Source organism: Penicillium oxalicum, chromosome III (genome assembly GCF_001723175.1).
Source record: "Penicillium oxalicum strain HP7-1 chromosome III, whole genome shotgun sequence".
Taxonomy (NCBI): domain Eukaryota; kingdom Fungi; phylum Ascomycota; class Eurotiomycetes; order Eurotiales; family Aspergillaceae; genus Penicillium; species Penicillium oxalicum.
Genome location: NC_064652.1, coordinates 1,152,467 through 1,172,354, shown reverse-complemented (window position 1 = coordinate 1,172,354; position 19,888 = coordinate 1,152,467). Strand labels below are relative to the sequence as shown.

The following is a 19,888-nucleotide window of genomic DNA, read 5'->3' as shown; positions in this document are numbered from 1 at the left end:
TAGAAAAGTATTGGACAAAAAGCCAAAGATCATGCGAAATATCTTATTTTATTCTTAACCTTTTCAACTCATGACTCCTTTACATCCATCTTATAGACGAGGATAGAGTTGTACCTCCATTCCATTGAAATATATAGCGCATTGCTATCATATTTGAGAATGAATACTCCGTCACGAGAATCCCTACACTTTGATTTTTGCGTTGTGAAATACAATGCATTCATCACGACCAATTGGGCAGGTCACCTGCCGTTATCCAAAGCTGCGGCAAGCGCGCTTTGCGCGAGCGGGCTGAGTGGGGGGTGACCCTCTTTTCAGCTGTGGTGGAGTGAAGTGGGACCGTTGGAGGCCGAGGCGAAGCACCATCATACTATTCAGTGGGTCATGTTAGATGTTTACAGTACCTCGCAAGAGTCCCTGTACCATCATTAATAGACTGACTACAGGCTTGAAGCTGATGCTTGGGTTATGTATATTTATGGAGCCTGTCCTAGTCGCGCCGCGAATGGACATGGAGATTCTCTTTGCAGACTTATCCATGCTCTTCCCCCCACTGCCAGATTGGGGGCTGAATCCAGGGCTTACGATAAAGTCTGGTGATCACGGTTCATGTGATCACTGGGTTTCTCCTGCTGGCCTGATTGTGGATGGTAGTCAGTTATACAACGCCCGGTCTCCGATTATCTCTGACCTTGGGGTGCATATAGAGTGCATTGGTTCCCCGTGTGTCCCATCACGTACCTGCTGCAGTTCTGCCTAGATTTGATATCTCGGTGCGGTCGGTCCAGGAATCAATGACGTGGTAGCCCACCATGGTGGTTTGAAAATCACTGATAGCTCTTCTCAAAGAGGTCGGGGGTGCGTCATTTGATGCGGGAGATTTAATCAATACGTTCCTTAGCAACATGACCGCAGTAGTCTCATCGTGAATCATGTTTGAAGATCGAGGTCTGTCTCATTCGGGCATTCGATGCATACTGGTCCCGGCTTGGCATGTTGAGTGGACGAGGGAATATCCAGAGGAGATGGACATTTCAAGTCCTTTCAGCCCCTTGATGCTGAAAGAGGAAAGTGGATAGGATGGTCAGATGGAATACTCCTATAGCCAAGAACATCCAGGAGTCGATGCTGACTGTCAAGGTGGAAATCTATTCCTGCAGTATACCTGCAGGAAGTACCTTTTTTGGAAGGCCAGTCTTCCTGCATAGTGCTTATTGCTCGCCTCACGCGGCGGCGGGAGAAATCAGCTGCCTCCGAGCTTTCCGCCTTTGGGGTTCACCGGAGGGTTCGGACAGTTCGACGACCAGTACCACCACCTCTCAAGGTTTTCAGCCAGACTGGTCTGGAGAGTTGATTCCCGAAACTGTCGTCCTGCCGTAGTGCGACCAGGAGTGGTCCGCGCACGGACAGTGGATGCGAGCTGGTATGACTCTGCGGAGCTCAGTCATGACACAGTCGTCAGCGATGACTAGAGGACGACAGTACCAGGTGTGGAGAGGCTCGACGATTCATGCCTAGATTTTGCTGGGTGGCTCTGTGCCTATGTCTGTGTCCCTCCGCTGGACGTCTGCCGTGAACGGTGAGTCCCATGCAAGCTGGATACTTTGCGTGAGGAACTCCGCTGGAACAATTCGGTCTCCGAGCATCAAGGGAATAGTACTACTACTGAAGATGATCAGAAAGACCGCAGGTCACCTTTGGAAACCACACGGAATGATTGCGCGTGATACTTCGCCATCAAGAGGGTATTATCCATTTACTCTATCATTCCTTCCAAGCCCGACCACGAGTAGCCCATCGAGCTGGAACAGGGCCCGGAAGGATGGGTTTCACGCATGCGTAACTCGTGGCCCGACGCCCGTTTGTCCAGGCCCCCTTTGTCCATCCATGGTTCATTGGCACGAGAGCCATAAGCCCCGAAGCCAATCGATTATGTGGCTTGCCGCTGCTGCTGCGGCCCCGGAGGCGAACTGAGGCGTTTCTCCAATTGCGGGGAATCCCTGGAGCGTATCACCGCACTCCCGCACGATCTGGAATGGGTCTGCCTCGCCGACTCGCCGTACTTGCCTGGCATAGATCCTTCGATCGCCATCCGAGCTAGCGATGCGCTCACTCGGCCGTCTCGTGATCACTTCTTGTTATGTGGTCGCATCTGAGGATCTGACCTGAAATTCAGACAGTCTCACGGAAATTTCCCTTGGTACAGGCTCAGCGAAATTGCTATATTAAGCCAAGCTGGATTCGGCACAGCAGTTGACGTACTAATCCACAGCTTTACTTTGCTTGACTTCCTTCTTCAGGTCATTGCTTTTTAATGGGGTGCTTTTTTTTCTGTTTGCTTTTTCGTGGCCCCCCCCGTTCTTTTAAAAGGTTGTGTGATCCTTCTTGTGAAAGCTAAAAAGAAATTATTATAAAGAGATTGGGACTGCTCGTGTGTTTTTTTTTCTCTCTCTCCCTCTAGAGCTGGTATCTGAAGTATTCGAACTATATGGGAGAATTATGACAACCTTCTCACTGGTGGCACTTCCGATTGTCGCCCTTATTCTTATCGTACGACACTATCACGACATTCGAAATTGGATCGCAAAGACGACCAAGAAGATCGACCGTTGCCGCAATGGAGCTCCTGTCCAAACTCCTGTCGATGTCCAGCGGATGGCGCCGTATCCAGCACAACCGATCAAAGGCCGGGAGCGGTACCGAGTCATGATGGACATTCGCAAGCTGGACACGCATAACTGGTTGACACTCGACAAGCATTACTTGGAGGAACATTCGGTACGGAATGACTTGCTTCGCGACAAACGGGACGAGGTTCTCCAATGCCTCCCCGAATCGGCAGAGGCCTGTCACGAGGCATTGCAGGAAGTCTCGGAATTCCTGTGCGAACGATATCCACACATGTTCGAGAAAGTGATCCGGGATGACACCCAATCAATACACAATCGTATGACGGGAGAGCGATTTGCCATTCGGGGCTCGGCTTGCAGTGGGGAAGGAATTGATGCGCTTGAGGCGGCTGTCCGACTCACCATGGAGGATCTCAGCATTTTGATGATGAATGAAGATGGCGAATACTATCTGTAAGGAGCCTCTCAATTACTCTTTTCTTGCCTCCAATTTTTGTTTTCGCCTTCTTTTCCCCTTGTTCTTTGGACATTTGACTATTCTCTTCAAAAAAAAAAGATCTTCAAACTGACTGTGCTCATCTCCAACATCAACAGGGCCGCCAGCGCCAGTCTTTTTCCCACCGGATGGACCCCCAAGAACGAATCGGATGGACAATTTCTCGCCTGCATGGACCTGTCCCTCTGTGGCACCAACAGGTTGCCAATTCCGTGAGCAAGTAAGTTTGCCAAAGGAGAAAGATTTTCCATTTTTTTCTTTTTCTTTTTTTGTCTTTCTTTCTCCTCTTCCCCCCAAAATGTTCAACATGCGCAATCATGCACGCGCTCCTAGCGCGCTTTATTCTCCTCAACCACAAGAACCCCACGCAACTATACGATGCTAATCATGGCCCACCGGTCCGGTGGAACCAACTAGATTTCTCGCCCGCCTAACCCCGAACTCCCCAATGGAGCGATCAAACTATTTTGTTGAAATTAAACGGCCCGATGAAAACCTCATTGAGATTCTGTATCGGCCACAGGGACTCTGTGAGAAGCACACGCGGGATCCGTCCCCCTCGGAGATCCTCATCCGCAGAGAGAGACAGACCTTCCGCCGTCTACCGCAGTCTGGTACGATCTTGTTCGGTGTCAAAACCTACTTGACGACGCTGGATCAGCTCCCCATGCAAGAGCTGGAGAATCTCGTGCGAGAAATGAAAACTTGGCCTGATTATGTGGGCGAATATAAAGGGAAAGATGTCTGGGGGACTAAAGTATTGGAATATTACAAGACTCGCACTCTTGCGGCTCAGATGAAAGACAACTTGGAAGTATGATGGGGCGACCTATCTTCATCTTTCCTTCCTTTTCTTTTTTTGGGAGGGAGAATGGAGGTCGACAAAAGAGGTCTGGCAGGGAGAGGAGATGGTCCAAACAAGGACTAATAATACTGATCTGGTGAGGCTGCCCAAGGCTGATGAGCAGGTCTACCTCCTCCACTGGAGGTCTTGACCATGTGTGATGCGGAATCCCGACCGCGACATGACTCTTGTGTGACTGTTCTTCTCATCCGGTATCGAGAGCCCTTTTGCATACTGCGTAGGTTGACATTTTGTTTTTCTTTTTTTGGTGCGGTGCTCCTCTTGGCGGAGGACCAAAACTGGGCTGGCTGTCTGAATTATGTATCGTCGCGCAAAATTCGCTGTGCATCTCTCTTTTTTTTCCTGCGCGGTCTTCTTTTGGAGACATGTGTTTTTTGCTCCTTTTCTCCCTTTCTCCCTTTTGGGTCTTTTTCTATCGTGTTGAATCATTCGTTTGATATGATGTATTTATGAGATGATCTCTGGTGGCTTGGCGATGGGTCAAGAAGAATGTGAACTGAATTGTTTTGGAGGACAATTTTCTCTTTCTCGGATTGGATCGCATCAACTTTGATCGTATCAGGTCTTGGTGGGCGAACTGGGATCTTTACTCCAAAAATTCCTAAAAATAAAATAAAACAAAAAAGGACGGATCGGCCGAGGGAAAAGAAGAGCGCTCGCTCGATGAATTGAATAAATGGCACATCGGCCAATGTCTATCTAGAGTAAAATTATTGACAAGAAAGCACGTGTCGCGGAGTTGCTCCAATGCTCAAACATTAAACAATCCCAACACGATAAAAAAGGGACCATGGGGAGGGGTAGAGTCCAGACGTTGCGAGGGGATTAGATCTTCGACTTTGGAGATTTATCCTGCTTCAGGCGGACGACACCCTGGAGAAATTGAATTGTTAGCCATTTCTCGTTGAAATATATCCCGGAGAAAGCAAAAAGAAGAGAGATACGGATTTCTTGGTATCGACATACCTCTTGCGTGCACGTAGCAATTAATGTTCCATCCTGGGACCAGATCTTCTGGATCGCCAGTCCACGACCCTCACCCGCCCACGGACTCTCCATCTCAATCAACATCCACTCGTCGGCCCTGAAAGCGCGCGGGTTGTGAAAGTAAATCGAGTGGTCGAGACTGACCATCATGCCAAGTTCTTTGCGGTCCTTCTGACTCTGCGTCGCGTCGTCCAAGGCCCCTTGCAATTTGCGACGCAGCGCAGCCGCCTCTTCTTCTTTCAGTTCTCGCAACGCCTTGGTGATATCTTCATCGTCGAGATCGGAGGGATTCTTCAATGCCTGAAGCATCGTTTGAAGCTCTCTCGGGGAGGAGAATCGGGGTAGATCGTGCACACGCGCGATGGTGCCAATAAAGTGGCTGTCGGTGACATAGGCCAACGTTGACAGGTGCGCTTGGAAACCGCCTTCTTGGGAGATGTGTCCGCGCGCCCGCACAAATCGACGAACTCGTTTGTCGCCGGGATTGGGCGCCGTGCCTGGTTTTTTAATGTTCCGTTGTCAATCAAGAGATGTTCCATGGCTGTTTTTCTAAAAGTCCCGTCTCTTTCGATTGGGAATGGAACCTACGGTTGACGATGCCGGCCTTTCGCGACTCGAATGGCCCTCCTCCCGCGTTGCTTAATGCCTCCACCGTCCCGGGCACCAGATCCTTGGGCAGTGGTACTTCGGGCATGGGGACAGCATGATCCACCGTTTTTTCGCCGCCGCTGCCGACTCGACTGAAACTGAGGGTGGTGGTGAAGATGGGACGTCCGCGTTGCCGCGCCTGCACGGTACGAGTGATGAAGCTTCGGCCGTCGCGGACCCGCTCGACGTGGTAGAGAATGGGAATTTCGGAGTCACCGGCTAAGACGAAGTAGCAGTGCATGCTGTGAACGGCAAAGTCAGCCGGAACGGTGCGCATCGCTGCGGAGAGGGACTGGGCAATGGCGGCGCCGCCGTAGATGCCGCGAGCACCGGGTGGGTGCCATAGCGGGCGCGTGTTTGTGAAGACATCCTGGATGAGGCCCCCAAGCAGGAGAGGGAAACGTTAGTGAATGTTTCGCCAGCAGGAAAAAACAAAAATAAAGCCTTCAATCGCGCCAAGGGGGGTGGTCTGTACAGGGCCGAGGTCCACAACGGGCGTCAAATCAAGCACATTCTCGATAGGGGCTTTGGACTCATCCAAGGCCGGAGGGTCGAGAAGAGTTGCTCGTTTCCCCATGGTGGTGCGTATTTGATGTAAGTGCAAAAAGTATTGAGGATGAAAGACCGGTAGGCAGGTCAAACAGCTGGTCTTCGGTGCCGATCGCCTTGTGACTCGGATCGCGGCGGCATTCAGCACGTTTTAAGCGATGCGGTCGGCAGCTGGTGCGGAAAAGGATGAGCCGAGGTCCAATGCTGCGACGTGCTGCACACCACCATAGAAACTCAGGCATAACTCTCAAGCACCCATCGATCCGTCTCTCTTGCATTTCACATGAATCTGACAGACCCTTTGATCTTCGGTATTGATTCTACAACGTATTTTGGGACACACACGCACCCGTCAGAGACTCTGACCATACAGACAAATATACATTTTGATTGAGCTTCTACATTCATGTACAATCTGCAACCCTCAAGGTTCCTGTTTTTTCCTGTGGTGTCTCGATTCTCTACCGGGGTAGAAAAGCCCAGTCATTCCAGAAATACAAACTTCAATCTGTCAACTTTTAAGCATTGATCCGCTAGCAGGCTAGCGGCCACGGTGTTTCAATTTCGGTATCCACTTGTAGTCGAATCAGCATGATACTCAGTTCTGTCGAATTCTGTATAGAAACAGTCAAGAGTCTACATTGAGCCTCACGGACACCACCTTCCAACATCAAAAGTCTGCCATCTCCGCCCGAGATTGAGAAGTCGCCGCGGTCGGCTTTTTCATGGATGGTCAGACATGGTTTCAACTAGCAAATTCTTGGTGATGAGACGCAGGTCAAAGGAATCGGGAACACGGAACCTAGTACAGTAAGTAGTGCACGTTTTGAAAACCTCGTTAATACGATTCCGGCTGGGTCGAGGCTGTCTCTGCCGAGTGAAACTGACTGAACTTCGCCGTCATCTTCGCCTGTGACTTGTCCCCCGGCGGATTTCACTAACGATTTGAGGCTGATCGGTGGTGGTCACAAGTCAATTTATATTGTCCGATTGGATGAATTGTGTGAACTGTGCTGGGCTAGACGATGACCCACCGTTCAATGTCATATTCAGTGATGCCGTCGTGTAAAGTCACCTTCATGATAGTATTCATGTCAGCATGAAAGCTGGAAAGGAGCACTGTTTTCTCAAGCGCCAAAGAAGCCAAGGCCTCGTGAGATAGATGATCGTGCGCGTAACCGAAGTATATATACCTTGTGTAGAGGCATGTCTATTAATCCAGTATCTCTTGGGATTGAATCCAGCAGACCCGTCACCGTCCGTTTGAATAAGGTCTATCACAATCGGATGCGATGAAACAATCTCTTTGAGTCAAGGTAACTCCAAGCTCTGGAAGGCAGGTTGCGTACTAATGAAGCTATGGGACCTTGACTTCAATCACTTACTTCATACCTTCGGTCTGCCGGCCAAAGACGCCGCGGGGCAGTTTTCCCGGTAAACATGAGGTCATAACTATGTATATGGTCAAGGTGAAGCTAAATACATTCATATTTCTTTTCCATTTCTTGTTGAGATACCCGTTCGGATACCATTGACATTCACGTGACGTGAGACATCGCCTCTTGGTACTCATGCTGGATGATCTCTTGACTTGGACGATAAGCCTCTCGAGGACGTTTCAGAAGAGTAATAACGTATAGTATGTCCTCACGGCGATGCACACAGCCTACAACACAGAGATTTTCCTCGAGATTATCAACAATGTATCGTGATATCTATCCTGCAAGGATTTCCATCCCACAGTGAGGAAATTAACGGACCGGTCCTGTGTAGCCTTCGGATCTAAGAAAAGCTGTCTTCACATTTGATGACTACCTCTGGGTTACACCATAGTAGCCGAGATGCTTGTCCAAAGCACGTCCAATTGAGATGGGTTGGTTCTAGACGGGCAGGAGATCCTCAACAGGTATCAATCAACTTTCACAGCTGAAAGATCTACGAGATCATCAGCAGGGCCTGCATCCGCCTCTGGACAAGTTTATTTAATCAGGTGGGTCGATTCAGGATACTCATATCTGGCCAGATCGAAGAATGACAGATCTTTGAGCTTGAAACCGTTGTACTCCATGCCGTCACGTGCTGTTCCCCTCCTTTGGACCCTCGTGTGCGGCAATGGTGAGCATCATCTCACATACCACGGGCATGCCCTGACTTGCCGACTCTTCAGGCAATCTGAAGGTACCATTCACAAACATCTCCCTCCTCAAGAGACCGGATTCGATAGAAGCAGTTTCATGCACGGCAGATACCAACCCGACTCTAAGTCACGAAGTAGCAAGGGCTCGTTGACAGAAACAAAGACTCCGTATTACTCTGAGCTCAGCCATCTATCTGTGGGCGAGCTGGTCAGTATGCCAACTAACCCAGATATTGGCTCTAAGCTCTCATGACTTGTTATTTGAGGTGGGCCTCAATGCTCCCTTCTGCTTCAGGCTTCATCACGAAAAGCCGCTCACTGTAACGGAATGGCTATCGAAAAGGTGCACTTGGCGGGAAGAGAGAACATCCTTACAAAAGAGCGTCTACTTGAAAGTCTCGCTCCGCTCATTATCCAGCCAAGGCTGTCTTGAGTTAACAGCACATTTCGGCAGCAGGGCATCGGTACTAGGTGGCTTGTTCACGGTGCTAGCGATCTTCGGGTTCGCCGCGCAAGAACCTTGACTCATTGCTACATCACTCCATTTGTTATGTACATTTATCATGTACCAACCACAGCCGTAAGTTGATGGAGCAGAGAGCCACACTGGTTATCTCCACGCTTATATTTTCACTAACCAGATCGAGAAGGTATCAATTGAACTCCTGTGGACCCAGGCTTCAGATCAACATGGCATCGATTTTCCACAATCTCGCCCGGAACTGAATTCAACATGACCGCGAAAAAGTCACTCGCGCCGTAATCTGGTCTTGCCGAGCTACAATGAAGAAAGATGTCTCTGATCTGGATCGCATGGGTCATTAGGCAGCTTTCACTTCACCACCACGCCGACCTGCAACGCACGGGTGGTTTGACTCCGCACTGGCAATGCCAAATGACGATGTTGCCATGCGCTTAAGGCCCTCCATCTGCGGGCTGGCCTCACATTGGCTCACTAATGGAAATACCCCACTATCGCTGCCACCGCAACCTTCCCGATTGAAGACCGGATGTCTGATTAGGACAAGTCTTATCGTGATCAGCAAGGGATTCCGACGGTGCTGCCGGACAGACGCGAAAAGTGAACCAGTTAGCGCAGCTGAATGAGGAGAAGATACAATCGAGTGGAGTGACTGTTGACGTCGAGCCTGCTTCCTAGAAATAGGATTAAAACGGCAATGGCTCCCCCAACTGAGGCAAATCGATCTTTTGATTCTGGAGTGGTGGAAATCGTTGCTCCCTCAGCATTTCATTTCCTCGGGGTCAGCCATCTCATCATCGATCGAACCAATTGCCAGTTTTAGGTGGGATCATGGTGCGCTATTCAGGCGCCTCTGTTGTCGCGGCAGCTTTGCTGCTCTCGAGCGCTTCGGCGCAGTTCGTCAAAGCCCCGACCGACTTGATCACTAAGAAGGGACATGCTGGGATCAACGTCAGGTACAAGGAAGTCCCGGCGGGCATTTGCGAGCAAGATCCCAGTGTGAAGAGCTATTCCGGATATGCGGATGTGGGTGAACATGAGCATATTTTCTGGTAAGACAGCGTCTTTCTCAAGATGAAAATTGAATTCCAGGTGGCGACGCTCGTATAATCAACCCCGAGAGGGGAAACCAAAGGGGCACCAGCGTTCGTTCATGTATCGTGTTACCTCTGCAACTGTGACAGATGGAGGCTTGTTGATTTTATTTGATGTCGCCATGACATATGGTCTGAGATACTAACGGCGCAACAAAAGGTGGTTCTTCGAGGCCAGAAACAAAGATCCGACAGAGGTTCGTCGCAACGTCGACTGATTCGCACTTCTTAGAGTCTCATGATCCGTTCTTTAACATTTTGACAGGCACCACTCACAGTTTGGATTAATGGTGGTCCAGGATCGTCCTCTATGATCGGATTGTTCCAAGAACTGGGACCCTGCGGAGTTGATGCCGATGGCAATCCCTACAACAACCCTTACTCCTGGTCCAATGCAAGCAACATGGTAAGAGACTGGCAAATTCGTCTTGCTGCGTCGAAAATAACTAGACCAGGTTGGTGCAATTTATTAACAACCAGACAGCTCTTTATCGATCAGCCCACCACCGTGGGCCTTTCATATTCGATTCCTGTCCCAGGATATAAGGATAATGGAGCCATCATCCAATTGCCCAACAACACGTGCCCCGATTACGCCGAAGGAACGGGCACTTGCGGGACATACTCCAAGGCGGATATCGGTCTGGTACCCAACTCGACCCAGGGTGCCGCTCCAAATATGTGGAAGACTCTCCAGGGATTTATGGGTGCATTCCCACAATATTCCCGCAACGGCTTCTCCTTCACCACGGAGAGTTACGGTGGACATTACGGCCCCGTGTTCAATGGTAAGACAATAGCATCTCCCGAGCAGGAAAGATCAAGTCTCTTTTCTTTCTATTCATTGGAGGGCAAGGCGAATGCTTACGATGACAAAAATTTCATCAACAGAATACTTCCTTCAGCAAAATGCAAAGAAAATTCCCGGGGCTATCAAGATTCAGCTCGAGAACGTTCTCATCGGAAACGGCTGGTTTGATCCTCTGATCCAATACCAGGCTTACTACAATTACTCCGTTTTCCCTGGCAACACCTATGACTATGACCCATACAACGCCTCGATCAAGGAGAAATGGTACAACAACCTCTACGGCAAGGGTAACTGTGTCGACCAAACAAAGGAGTGCTACGCCACGGGTCGCAATGACATTTGCGCCAACGCGGACAATTTCTGCGCGTACAACGTGGAACTCATGTTTGACACTTATTCCGGCCGTGACGAGTACGACATGCGCGAGTTGAGCCCGGATCCATTCCCGTACGAATATTACGTGGACTATTTGAATAGTCCCAAGGTCCAGGCGGCGATTGGCGCGTATCAGAATTTCTCCGAGTCATCGTCGACTGTCTCGAATGCGTTCTCCAACACGGGTGATGACGATAGGGAGTCAAATACCATTGAGGATGTGCGGAAGCTGTTGAAGGCTGGTGTGCAAGTGGTCATGTACTTTGGTGATGCGTGAGTGTGATCCGACTGACCCCTTTTTGCCCGCCCCTCGACATTTGGCCTTCTCCTTTCCATTGTTTCTGTCTTTCTTTCTGGATGATTCATTGCTTCTTGAAGGGACACGTGCTAATACCTCCATCAGCGACTACAACTGCAACTGGCTCGGTGGACAAGTCATTGCCGAAGAGATCGACGCCCCTGGTTACAAAGATGCAGGCTTTGTCAACATCACCACTTCGGACGGCGTGGTGCACGGCCAAGTGCGCCAGAGCGAGCTCTACAGCTTTGTGCGCATCTACGAGTCCGGCCACGAAGTCCCCTTCTACCAACCCCTCGCCTCTCTCGAGCTCTTCGAGCGGGTGCTCGCACGGAAGGACATCGCCACCGGCAAGAAATCCGTCTCGCGTCACTGTGGATACAAGACCGAGGGACCGCCCACGAGTGATTACCGCCAAGGTAACGCGACAATTGTCATGGACGTGTTGCCCAGCAATGCCACCTATAACACCACTCTAAATGGGCCAAACCCGTTGACCTCACACAAGATGCGACGGGCAAATCTCAAGCGCGAGGTTGGTCCCAATAAGAAGCTGGAGGCTATCCGTAAAGTGCGACGGTCCATGGGAGGTAAGCGATTGGTGTGAGTGGGGTTGGGGAGGGGAGTTGGGAATGAGCAGCCCCATCCCTAAATCTTGCGATGTGTATTTATCTATGCCTTTTATAGATAATTGGCAAGCTTTCGTAACATGATGATAAGAATGAAATGGGTATTGGCGCCAAAAAAAGAGGTTTCAAAAGAAACAACAAATAGATAGAAAAAGAAACCACGAAAGCTAGAGTTTTTCAACTCTAACTTTCTGCATGCAGAAATAAGAAAAGGGGAGTCATATACGATGTCAAAAAGAAAGAAAGAAAGAAAATATTCAAAGATCTTCACGAGAACGTGAGATAAAGGGCGTAAATGTCAGATATGTCGCCTTTTCTGCTTCTTTTCCTGTACAACCAGAAGCTTTCTGTGCAAGAAGTCAGGGGGAACTCCGCTGAGAATCGCTGGTCTGGAAGCTTGTCTCCCAAAACGTGTTCCAAGGGAGATTTTGCATTATACAGAGACCATTCGGTCACGATGTTCATGTGGTGGAAGAATGGGAGGAAGGGGGAAACGAGAGTCGAGAAATTGGGATGGGATGATGGGTATTTTGCCAATTTCCTCCGCCCACCTGGGGAAAGGAAAAAAAAAGGGTTGCTCAGATGATACTGGCAATGGTCATGCGTGAATGAGCGGAACTGGATCGACGTTCACTACTCGTGTCTGATCCTGCGGCCTGAGGAGCGAGCAGGTTTGAGGAATGATCGGGTCGAGAATCCATCACCACATCACGAGGTTCATAATCGCGACGCTGACTTTCACCAAGAAGATGGGCCACCGTCCTCTCGATCCAATCCCAGCCGGCCCACTGTGACTCTTGCGCAGAGAGTCCCGCTGGTCTCGTTTGGCCAGAAATATTTTCAAGATCGAACCCGGACTCGCTCCCCTGCCAGACCCAGCTGCCATCGGTCGTTCCCTGCATATCACCAGACAGGTACGCCATCATCTCTTCATCCTGGCAGAAATCAGCCGCGGGATTTCTCCGGACCCGGTCAAGGATACATTGAAGGAAAAAAGCCAGGTATCGACCACAGGCCGCATTCACGGCCCGATCATCCCCAACGGCCGCGCTTGCTTGGACGCAGGCCAAGGCTGCACCGAACTCTTGCCTGAAAAGAAGAAAGAGCGTGGAGCGCCAGATGTGCGTACACAAAAGGGTCCCCGCGCTGGACGCAAAGAGGCCGCGCCAGTCCTCGGTGCCGGCCTGGGGTCGCATGCTTCGTGATAAAAGCTGGGCGGTATCCACGGCGATGGACGTGCAATAGTCGACGGCGGCAACCCGCACACTGGGTTGACAAAAGGGAGATATATTGTGTCGGTGGAGAAGTAGACGGGCATTTTGGAGGTAGATGAGTGGAGCCAAGGAGCGGGGATCAAGATCGGTGTCTTGCTTCAGTTGGAGATGGGCAGGGAAGGTGGTGCGGCAGATCGTGAAGTGGCGTTCGAAGGTTTCCAAGGTCGCGTAGCTGATTGTGGTGGAGCGGAGGGTACGGGTGAGTTGACCGATTGAGCGGACAACGTGGATGGTAGCGAGCAATGGAGACGGCGTCGTATGGTGGTCGTCTGTAGATTTGCCCTGCGCAAGGGGCTGGTCGCCTACCGGGCAGGGCAAGTCGATATCGCAGTCTTGGTCGTTGATCACGACGGGCTTTCCCATCTCAAGCGCGAGGAGGCTAGAAGAAACCAAAGAGAAACAAACAGTTAGCGTCAAAAAAGAATAAATCTCACGTGCAGATATGATTCCACGAGCACCAACCGGTCATATGTATATACCCCCCACCAAATGCGTTTGCGCATTTCGCACTCAACATCTGACCACGGTCCGGACTCGATATGCAGCCCAATTTCTTGCGCCACTCGAACAGCCGAGCCGATCCACACCCAGCTGGCTGATTTGGAGTTGACTTCATAGAGAAAGATGCTCAACAGTAGCGAGGCGCGGACCCGGTCCAAGTTGAAGCTATCTTGCCAGACATCGATGATGCCGCACGAGATACGAACATACTCCTTGCCTTTCTCTTCCCGATTGGGCTCGACTCCATGCAGCACACCACATGCAAATACACCGAACAAGACAGCCGCCCATTCGCTCGATGCTCCAATCACGGTGCCCTTTCGATAGAGCTCCTCATACGCCACAATGAATTCGGGCCAGTGAATGACAGGGAGAATCAGATGTAAACATTGATAATACTGCGCAAGAAGACGATCGGCCACTTCCTTAGGCGGCAGATCCGGCGCCACCTCGGCCGGTACCCTCGATATCGCGCCGGAGATTTGATGCGGGTGGGGTGCTTTCAATATCCCCTGCCCATATAGTCGCAAATTGGACCTGACGGCGGTCATGTCGTGCGTGATGAGGGCTTTGGGCCGTCGAGACGGCTTGTAGTCGATTTCGGGCAATTTGATCATCGGAGTGGACGAGGCATCATCGATATCCATCATCCCATCGGGTCGTAACATACCGGATCGTAATTGCTGAAGTTGCTGTTTGGTCGTCTGCAGCTGTTTCTCCAGGTCTTGGACCTGCTTGATCGAGGACATACGGCGATTCGTCTCCTTGGTGAACAGACAGCGCACCTTGCGGTTGATGCACTCAGTGCAGTGAGAGGTTTCGGTGGCATCGCATTTGACTTTGCGCTCCCGACACGCGTCGCAGCTTGGATCCTTGCGGCGCTGCCGGTACGCTCTTTTCTGTTGCAGCGGAGTCGACGCTGACTGCTGGAGGCCGACCGGACTGGTTTGATACATGGCCGGACCCCCCACGACCGTCCCCATCGGCGGCGCATCGGGCAGGCCTCCACTTTCCGCGGGAGATCCGGACGCGGATTCATAGAATCGGCTGTAGGGCGACGTGGACGGGGCCGGGGTTGGACCAGACGCATTGGACTGAGCGGGTCGAGGTAGTGGCCCTGGTGCCTGCGCTCGAGGGGACGTGTGTGCCAAGGACTGCGGAGGCTGTTGCAGCGGCGGCATCGGCTGCAAGAGATGGGCCATGCGCATTCCGCTGTCTGGCCGACTGGGCGGGGCCGAGGGTAACCCGGCACCAGACGCAAATCCTCCCGTGACCGATTGAACCGGAGGCAGCTCGTACGAGCCGTTTCGGTTTGAATTGGCCGAGCGATAGGGCTGCTGCATTGTGATGGTTGTTTCTGGTCGTCCAATGCTTCACCGTAGTGCTGGCGGGGAGAGGAGAGAGGCGGATGCAGCGCACGGCGAACAACGAGCAGATCGGTCCGGTCCAGAGACGGGGCTGCCGACGGAAGCCGAGATTGAAGACAATGAGTCCGCGAGATTTCACGGGCGATCAGTGGGAGGGTTTGATTGATAAAGACCGGCCGAATGTCCACCAGCGCGCTGCGGAGAGGGTATTAGGCCCGGTGCGCACAAATCAGGTAGGTTGAATAGTAGGCTCACGGACCAAGCAAGAAGTTAGGCGGATATGGTTTCTCCAAGCTCTGGCGACGTGACCAGACTGGCCGAAAAAAGAGCCGCGACTTTGCTGCCGGTGTACCTTAATTGCGGGCGCTTCAGGTCACTGCCGAGCGCCAGCGGGAATGCGAGAGGGCGTTCAACGGCCCAGAACCACAGTCGGAACGGGATGAACGACAAACGGAGAGGAGAGGGGGGGGGGGGAAGGCAAGAGAGAGAGAGGGGGGGGGAGGAAAAGATCGAAAGAGAGACAGGGAGGGGGAAAAGAGAGACCGAGCAAGAGAAATAGGAAGAGAAAAGACAAAGCACTGCAGAGAACAAGTCTTAATTGTCGACCGGAGATGTGGTGTCAATCCACGGAAGGCGAGAGCGGGTTGGGACGATCATTTGCACCAAAAGCGACCACAGGAAGACATCATATTGTCGATGGATTATAGTATAACTTCACGACACAGACACGGGGAACGGGTCCAGTCGCGGCTTGGGTGCGAAGGCCAAGCAGCTTGGGGGGATGAGTCGTGCAGGCGGAATCGGATTGGCTCTGGGCGGGAGCGGGCGCGGAGATTAAACAAGATTTTAAGCCCAAAGGGCCAGCCTCAAAATGTCAACTCAATCGGGGTGGGCAAAGGAAAAAAAAAGTAGACCCGGAAGAAGAAAAAGGAGACAAAAAAAAAGGCTGAAAATCACGACCCGAAATACAAAGCGGAGAAAAGCCGCTGATAACAGAGGTGCAACAGCCCACTATGAAAAGAAAAAGAGAAAAAGGAAAAAAAAGAAAAAAAAAATCACGAACAGGCAAGCTAAAGCCGAGGGGGAGACATTGTGGATGAACGAATCGGGTTGTCAGTGCAAACGGGAATCCAACCGTACGGAATCATCTAATTTCAGGGCCAGAGGATTTGAAGCTCAGAGGAGATCATGGGGCAAAAGAGCTCCATGAAGAGAGAGAGAGAGAGAAGGGCCAGATACAGGATGTCTATTCATTGGACTCATTGCTCGATGCGTAATTACCCACGGCAGTGATCGTAGGCAACGACGCTGATGAAATTCAGTCGTGTGTATGTGATGTCCGTACTGTTGGTGGAGAGAGAAAGTGTGTGTGAAATGACCCAAAATGGACCAGGAAAAGAAAGTGGATCAGACCGAAAAGGGACAGTGGGGGGTTGTGAATGCCGAGGTTGGGGCAAGGGTGTCCGGTCGAATCAAGGTCAGATTGCAGACACCCGTCGAGATGATTCCAAGGGAAGATATTCAGAGAAGCCAAGTATGACCTCAGTGATCTCCCGGCGACTGGGCTGGTGATGGAGAGGGGAGACGCGAATGATAGGGTAGAGAAGAAGAGACTGGGACTGGCAGGTGGACGGAGGAGAGGAGCGGAGGAGCAATCACGGGCAGAATCCAATCCAGGCGATAAAACCATTGCGCCTCAATGCCTACACAGCGTATACTATAGAATCATAAACCATAGACAATAGACTGTTGACCCTCGACTATGGACTATATTTTGCGATACAATGCACCTCCTTATTTGCATATACTCTCATGGCCGTTTAAAGTCTGACGCCAGGCGACGGTATAGTCTACCCTTGTACAGAATGGTTCGGGATTCAAAAGAGATCCGGAGACCGGTCAGCCAAAAATACAATAAATAAATCAATAAAAATAGAAAGCGAGCAATAAAAACAAGGGAGAGATAAACAGAACAAGAGAAGATCGTTATCCCACAGCCACGTGTGGAAAGTAACGGAATGCGGCGACATGGTCCACGGCGGCGAGCCGATGGGTGGCCAGCTGGCAAGGCAGCACTTCAGCGTACTCAGCACTGGGCACCGTGGCTTGAGCGGGAGGGGCTAACAAGAGGTAGGGAGCACGGGGGCAACGAGGACAGCCAAGAAAAAGAAAACCCTAAACTTGGAAGATCACGTCTGGTATTTGCCTAATTCTGTCTACAAAAATGTAGACCGGCCGTGGACTGGTCGTAATCGTCCACCATAAACACCGACATACCCAATCGGAGAACAACCCCTCAGATGGGGAGATGCGGGAGAGATGGAGGGTTTGAGAAGAGGAGGAAGGGGTTCCAGTATCTGTCACGATGACTCCTCGGTAAAGAACTGGCTCCTTGGGGAAAGACAGGCCTCGACACGAATCGGAGTCCTCCGATTCAAAGTTGATCTGAGAAAGGAAATGATGCGATCGGCCTGAAGATCCGCACAGAGGGGAAAGGACCAAAGCAGATCAAGACTCCGGGATTGCGATCATCGTTCCTTACAGGTGGAACGCACGGGATCGCATGAGCATATCACCTTCCTGTATCAGGGAGGGGCGGAAAGCATCATCATGGAGTGGTGCACAGGCCTGAAACAACCGTCAGAAATGAGCCACGGTCGAGTGGGTCACCTGATCATACAGTAAAAATTTCCGTACAGGTTGTACTCCAGTTCTACATGACTTGTCTATCGTGATCATTCACGTGGTCAGAAGAATGACTACACTATGAATAAGCAGTGTACAAGAAGTAAAAATTGGAGCAGGACAGGGAAATATCCAAGCTGTATGCCTCCGAATCAACACGTGCTGGGCCAAAGTCATTACGATGGGTGTCGATTGATGTACCTGGCGCCGAGTCCGGATACACATACAGTACTACAGTACCAATCCAGGGAGACAGACGAAACTTCATACAACTTCAGTACTCTGTGTAATGGTGTATGGATCGACAACAGCCCGTACCCTCTACCATTGCGCCGCCGAACCCAACGCCGGGCAGTAAATTCCTCGAAAGGACTTGATTTCTGCCCACCCATCGCTTATATCGCGGGTAAATTCAGAGATTGATGGAATTATGTTAGAGTTGCGTTTTTTTTTAAACAAAATAAAAACTTCACCACAAATCAAGAAAGAAATGGAAACGGGAGTGGAAATGGAATCAGAGAAAAAAAAAAAGCGAATTTCGGCTGTCAGAAACCACTAGGGTGGCATGGGGGAAAGAAACCCCCAATTTAAGGAATCTTCAGCCGAAGCTTCCTGGCACAACCTTTCGGCACGGACGCCAATACAGCCCAGGTCAGTGGTCTAGCCCGCAGTAGACGGCACTAAAATGCAGTAGCTCTGCAGCACCGAGAAATAAACGAGGGAGAAAAATACAACGCCTGGGTCTGGGTCGGCTATCATGGAACTTGCACGAGTCATGTGCCGTCGGATTTCCATGAAGAGCCCTACAGAATCTCAGGATGATAGAGGTCTGATGGGGCGTATTCAGGATCAACAGACGAGTTCTGCCTGCCATCAACCGGGGTCCAATCTTCGTAAGTTCTACAGGTCAAGGGCGATTCCATTTTTGTCTCCACTTTTTGAGTATTCGAGTACCGTATGCATGAAACTCACTCGAATCTCTGTACATCCTGACTGCTGCCATGGGCCCGATGCAGGCGGTTCATCTCTCGCGCAGGATTTGACGTACAACGGTCTTCTTCGTTTCTTCAACCATCAATTACAAGGCAACAAGTGAGGAAATATCCAAGTCAAGTATGCATGAAATGCATATGTGCTCAGACAAATGGATCAAGCAGGGAAGAAAATGATTGTCAACGAGCCACAAAAATCCCACTGCCGGCACATGAGTGAAGGTCTGACGAATCGGACCTTCATTTTGGGACATTGCCTCTTTGTTGTCTGAAGAAAATATCTCAATAACAAAGCCATTCCGATCATGTTCAACTCTGATCGGGGGCAGCTATGGCTTGCCTTCGATTCCGACTGGAGAATACCCAAGAGCCTGATCCAACTGAGAGGTCTCTTCCACTAGCGGGAGAGGTGACGGCCCCCACTTACTCCAGCGGGAAGGAACTGTACAGATATTTTTAAGGTGAGACTTCGAGTAAATTATCGCCGTATCCACGCTCCAGCGTCCTGCACTTAGTAGCCACTACAGAGTGTAGGTGAGCGGACATACTGTTGTGTAGGAAGTTCCCCTTTTCTTTTTTTTTCTTGATCAGTCCCAGGGCCTTCGAATCAAAGAAGATCCCATGAGCCCCAATATGAATCGAGACTACTTCCGAGAGGCGATCACGGATCGTAAAACGGAGGGACCGTTTGGCCCCTCGCGTCAGAGTAAAGAATGGGGAACTCGGTTTTGCTCTCTTCCTCCTTTTTTTTGATGATTTATTTTTCGGTTTAAGATTTGAAGAGCGTCTCGACTCACGGCTACCGGGTGCGTCTGTTAAAGCAAGTTCACTGTTTAGTGTTTAGCGTATTTAATTGTCTGCAGTCCTCCAGTCAGCATGGACCGGAATTCTTCTACGAGCCTTGAGAGTACTGCAAGAGGCTAGGAGCAAATCGAGCGGGTCGGACATCTGCCGTCTGAACGGACCATATGTCAGTCAACTATTGTCCACTGAACAAGTGTCCAGGGTCCACCGCATTTTAGTAAGAAGACTGCAGGAGCTCAGGCCTCGAGGAGAGTCTATGGTCGGT

The 19,888-nt window shown here is 50.8% G+C and overlaps 7 protein-coding genes across 7 annotated transcripts; 2 read left to right on the top strand and 5 right to left on the bottom strand.

The window, feature by feature from the left end:
- Positions 1–223: 223 nt before the first annotated feature.
- POX_c03890 (uncharacterized protein) lies at positions 224–934 on the bottom strand (the record flags this gene model as incomplete). The annotated part of the gene is made up of 4 exons (XM_050112776.1): positions 224–370; positions 442–454; positions 586–637; positions 742–934. The coding sequence occupies 4 exons, from the start codon at positions 932–934 to the stop codon at positions 224–226; spliced, it is 405 nt and encodes a 134-aa protein (XP_049970332.1).
- A 1,565-nt stretch (positions 935–2,499) lies between these two features.
- POX_c03889 (uncharacterized protein) lies at positions 2,500–3,946 on the top strand (the record flags this gene model as incomplete). Its single annotated transcript, XM_050112775.1, has 3 exons — positions 2,500–3,083; positions 3,225–3,338; positions 3,544–3,946. The coding sequence occupies 3 exons, from the start codon at positions 2,500–2,502 to the stop codon at positions 3,944–3,946; spliced, it is 1,101 nt and encodes a 366-aa protein (XP_049970331.1).
- An 870-nt stretch (positions 3,947–4,816) lies between these two features.
- Positions 4,817–6,203, bottom strand: POX_c03888 (uncharacterized protein; the record flags this gene model as incomplete). Its single annotated transcript, XM_050112774.1, has 4 exons — positions 4,817–4,864; positions 4,958–5,475; positions 5,567–5,996; positions 6,102–6,203. 4 exons carry the CDS (start codon positions 6,201–6,203, stop codon positions 4,817–4,819), a joined length of 1,098 nt encoding a protein of 365 aa, XP_049970330.1.
- A 505-nt stretch (positions 6,204–6,708) lies between these two features.
- On the bottom strand, positions 6,709–6,846 carry POX_c03887 (uncharacterized protein; the record flags this gene model as incomplete). Its single annotated transcript, XM_050112773.1, has 1 exon — positions 6,709–6,846. The coding sequence occupies one exon, from the start codon at positions 6,844–6,846 to the stop codon at positions 6,709–6,711; it is 138 nt and encodes a 45-aa protein (XP_049970329.1).
- Positions 6,847–9,624: 2,778 nt separating this feature from the next.
- On the top strand, positions 9,625–11,978 carry POX_c03886 (uncharacterized protein; the record flags this gene model as incomplete). The annotated part of the gene is made up of 6 exons (XM_050112772.1): positions 9,625–9,845; positions 10,048–10,084; positions 10,153–10,293; positions 10,372–10,675; positions 10,779–11,346; positions 11,477–11,978. The coding sequence occupies 6 exons, from the start codon at positions 9,625–9,627 to the stop codon at positions 11,976–11,978; spliced, it is 1,773 nt and encodes a 590-aa protein (XP_049970328.1).
- Positions 11,979–12,578: 600 nt separating this feature from the next.
- On the bottom strand, positions 12,579–15,118 carry POX_c03885 (uncharacterized protein; the record flags this gene model as incomplete). Its single annotated transcript, XM_050112771.1, has 2 exons — positions 12,579–13,653; positions 13,737–15,118. The coding sequence occupies 2 exons, from the start codon at positions 15,116–15,118 to the stop codon at positions 12,579–12,581; spliced, it is 2,457 nt and encodes an 818-aa protein (XP_049970327.1).
- Positions 15,119–16,460: 1,342 nt separating this feature from the next.
- Positions 16,461–16,832, bottom strand: POX_c03884 (uncharacterized protein; the record flags this gene model as incomplete). The annotated part of the gene is made up of 1 exon (XM_050112770.1): positions 16,461–16,832. One exon carries the CDS (start codon positions 16,830–16,832, stop codon positions 16,461–16,463), a length of 372 nt encoding a protein of 123 aa, XP_049970326.1.
- Positions 16,833–19,888: the final 3,056 nt, after the last annotated feature.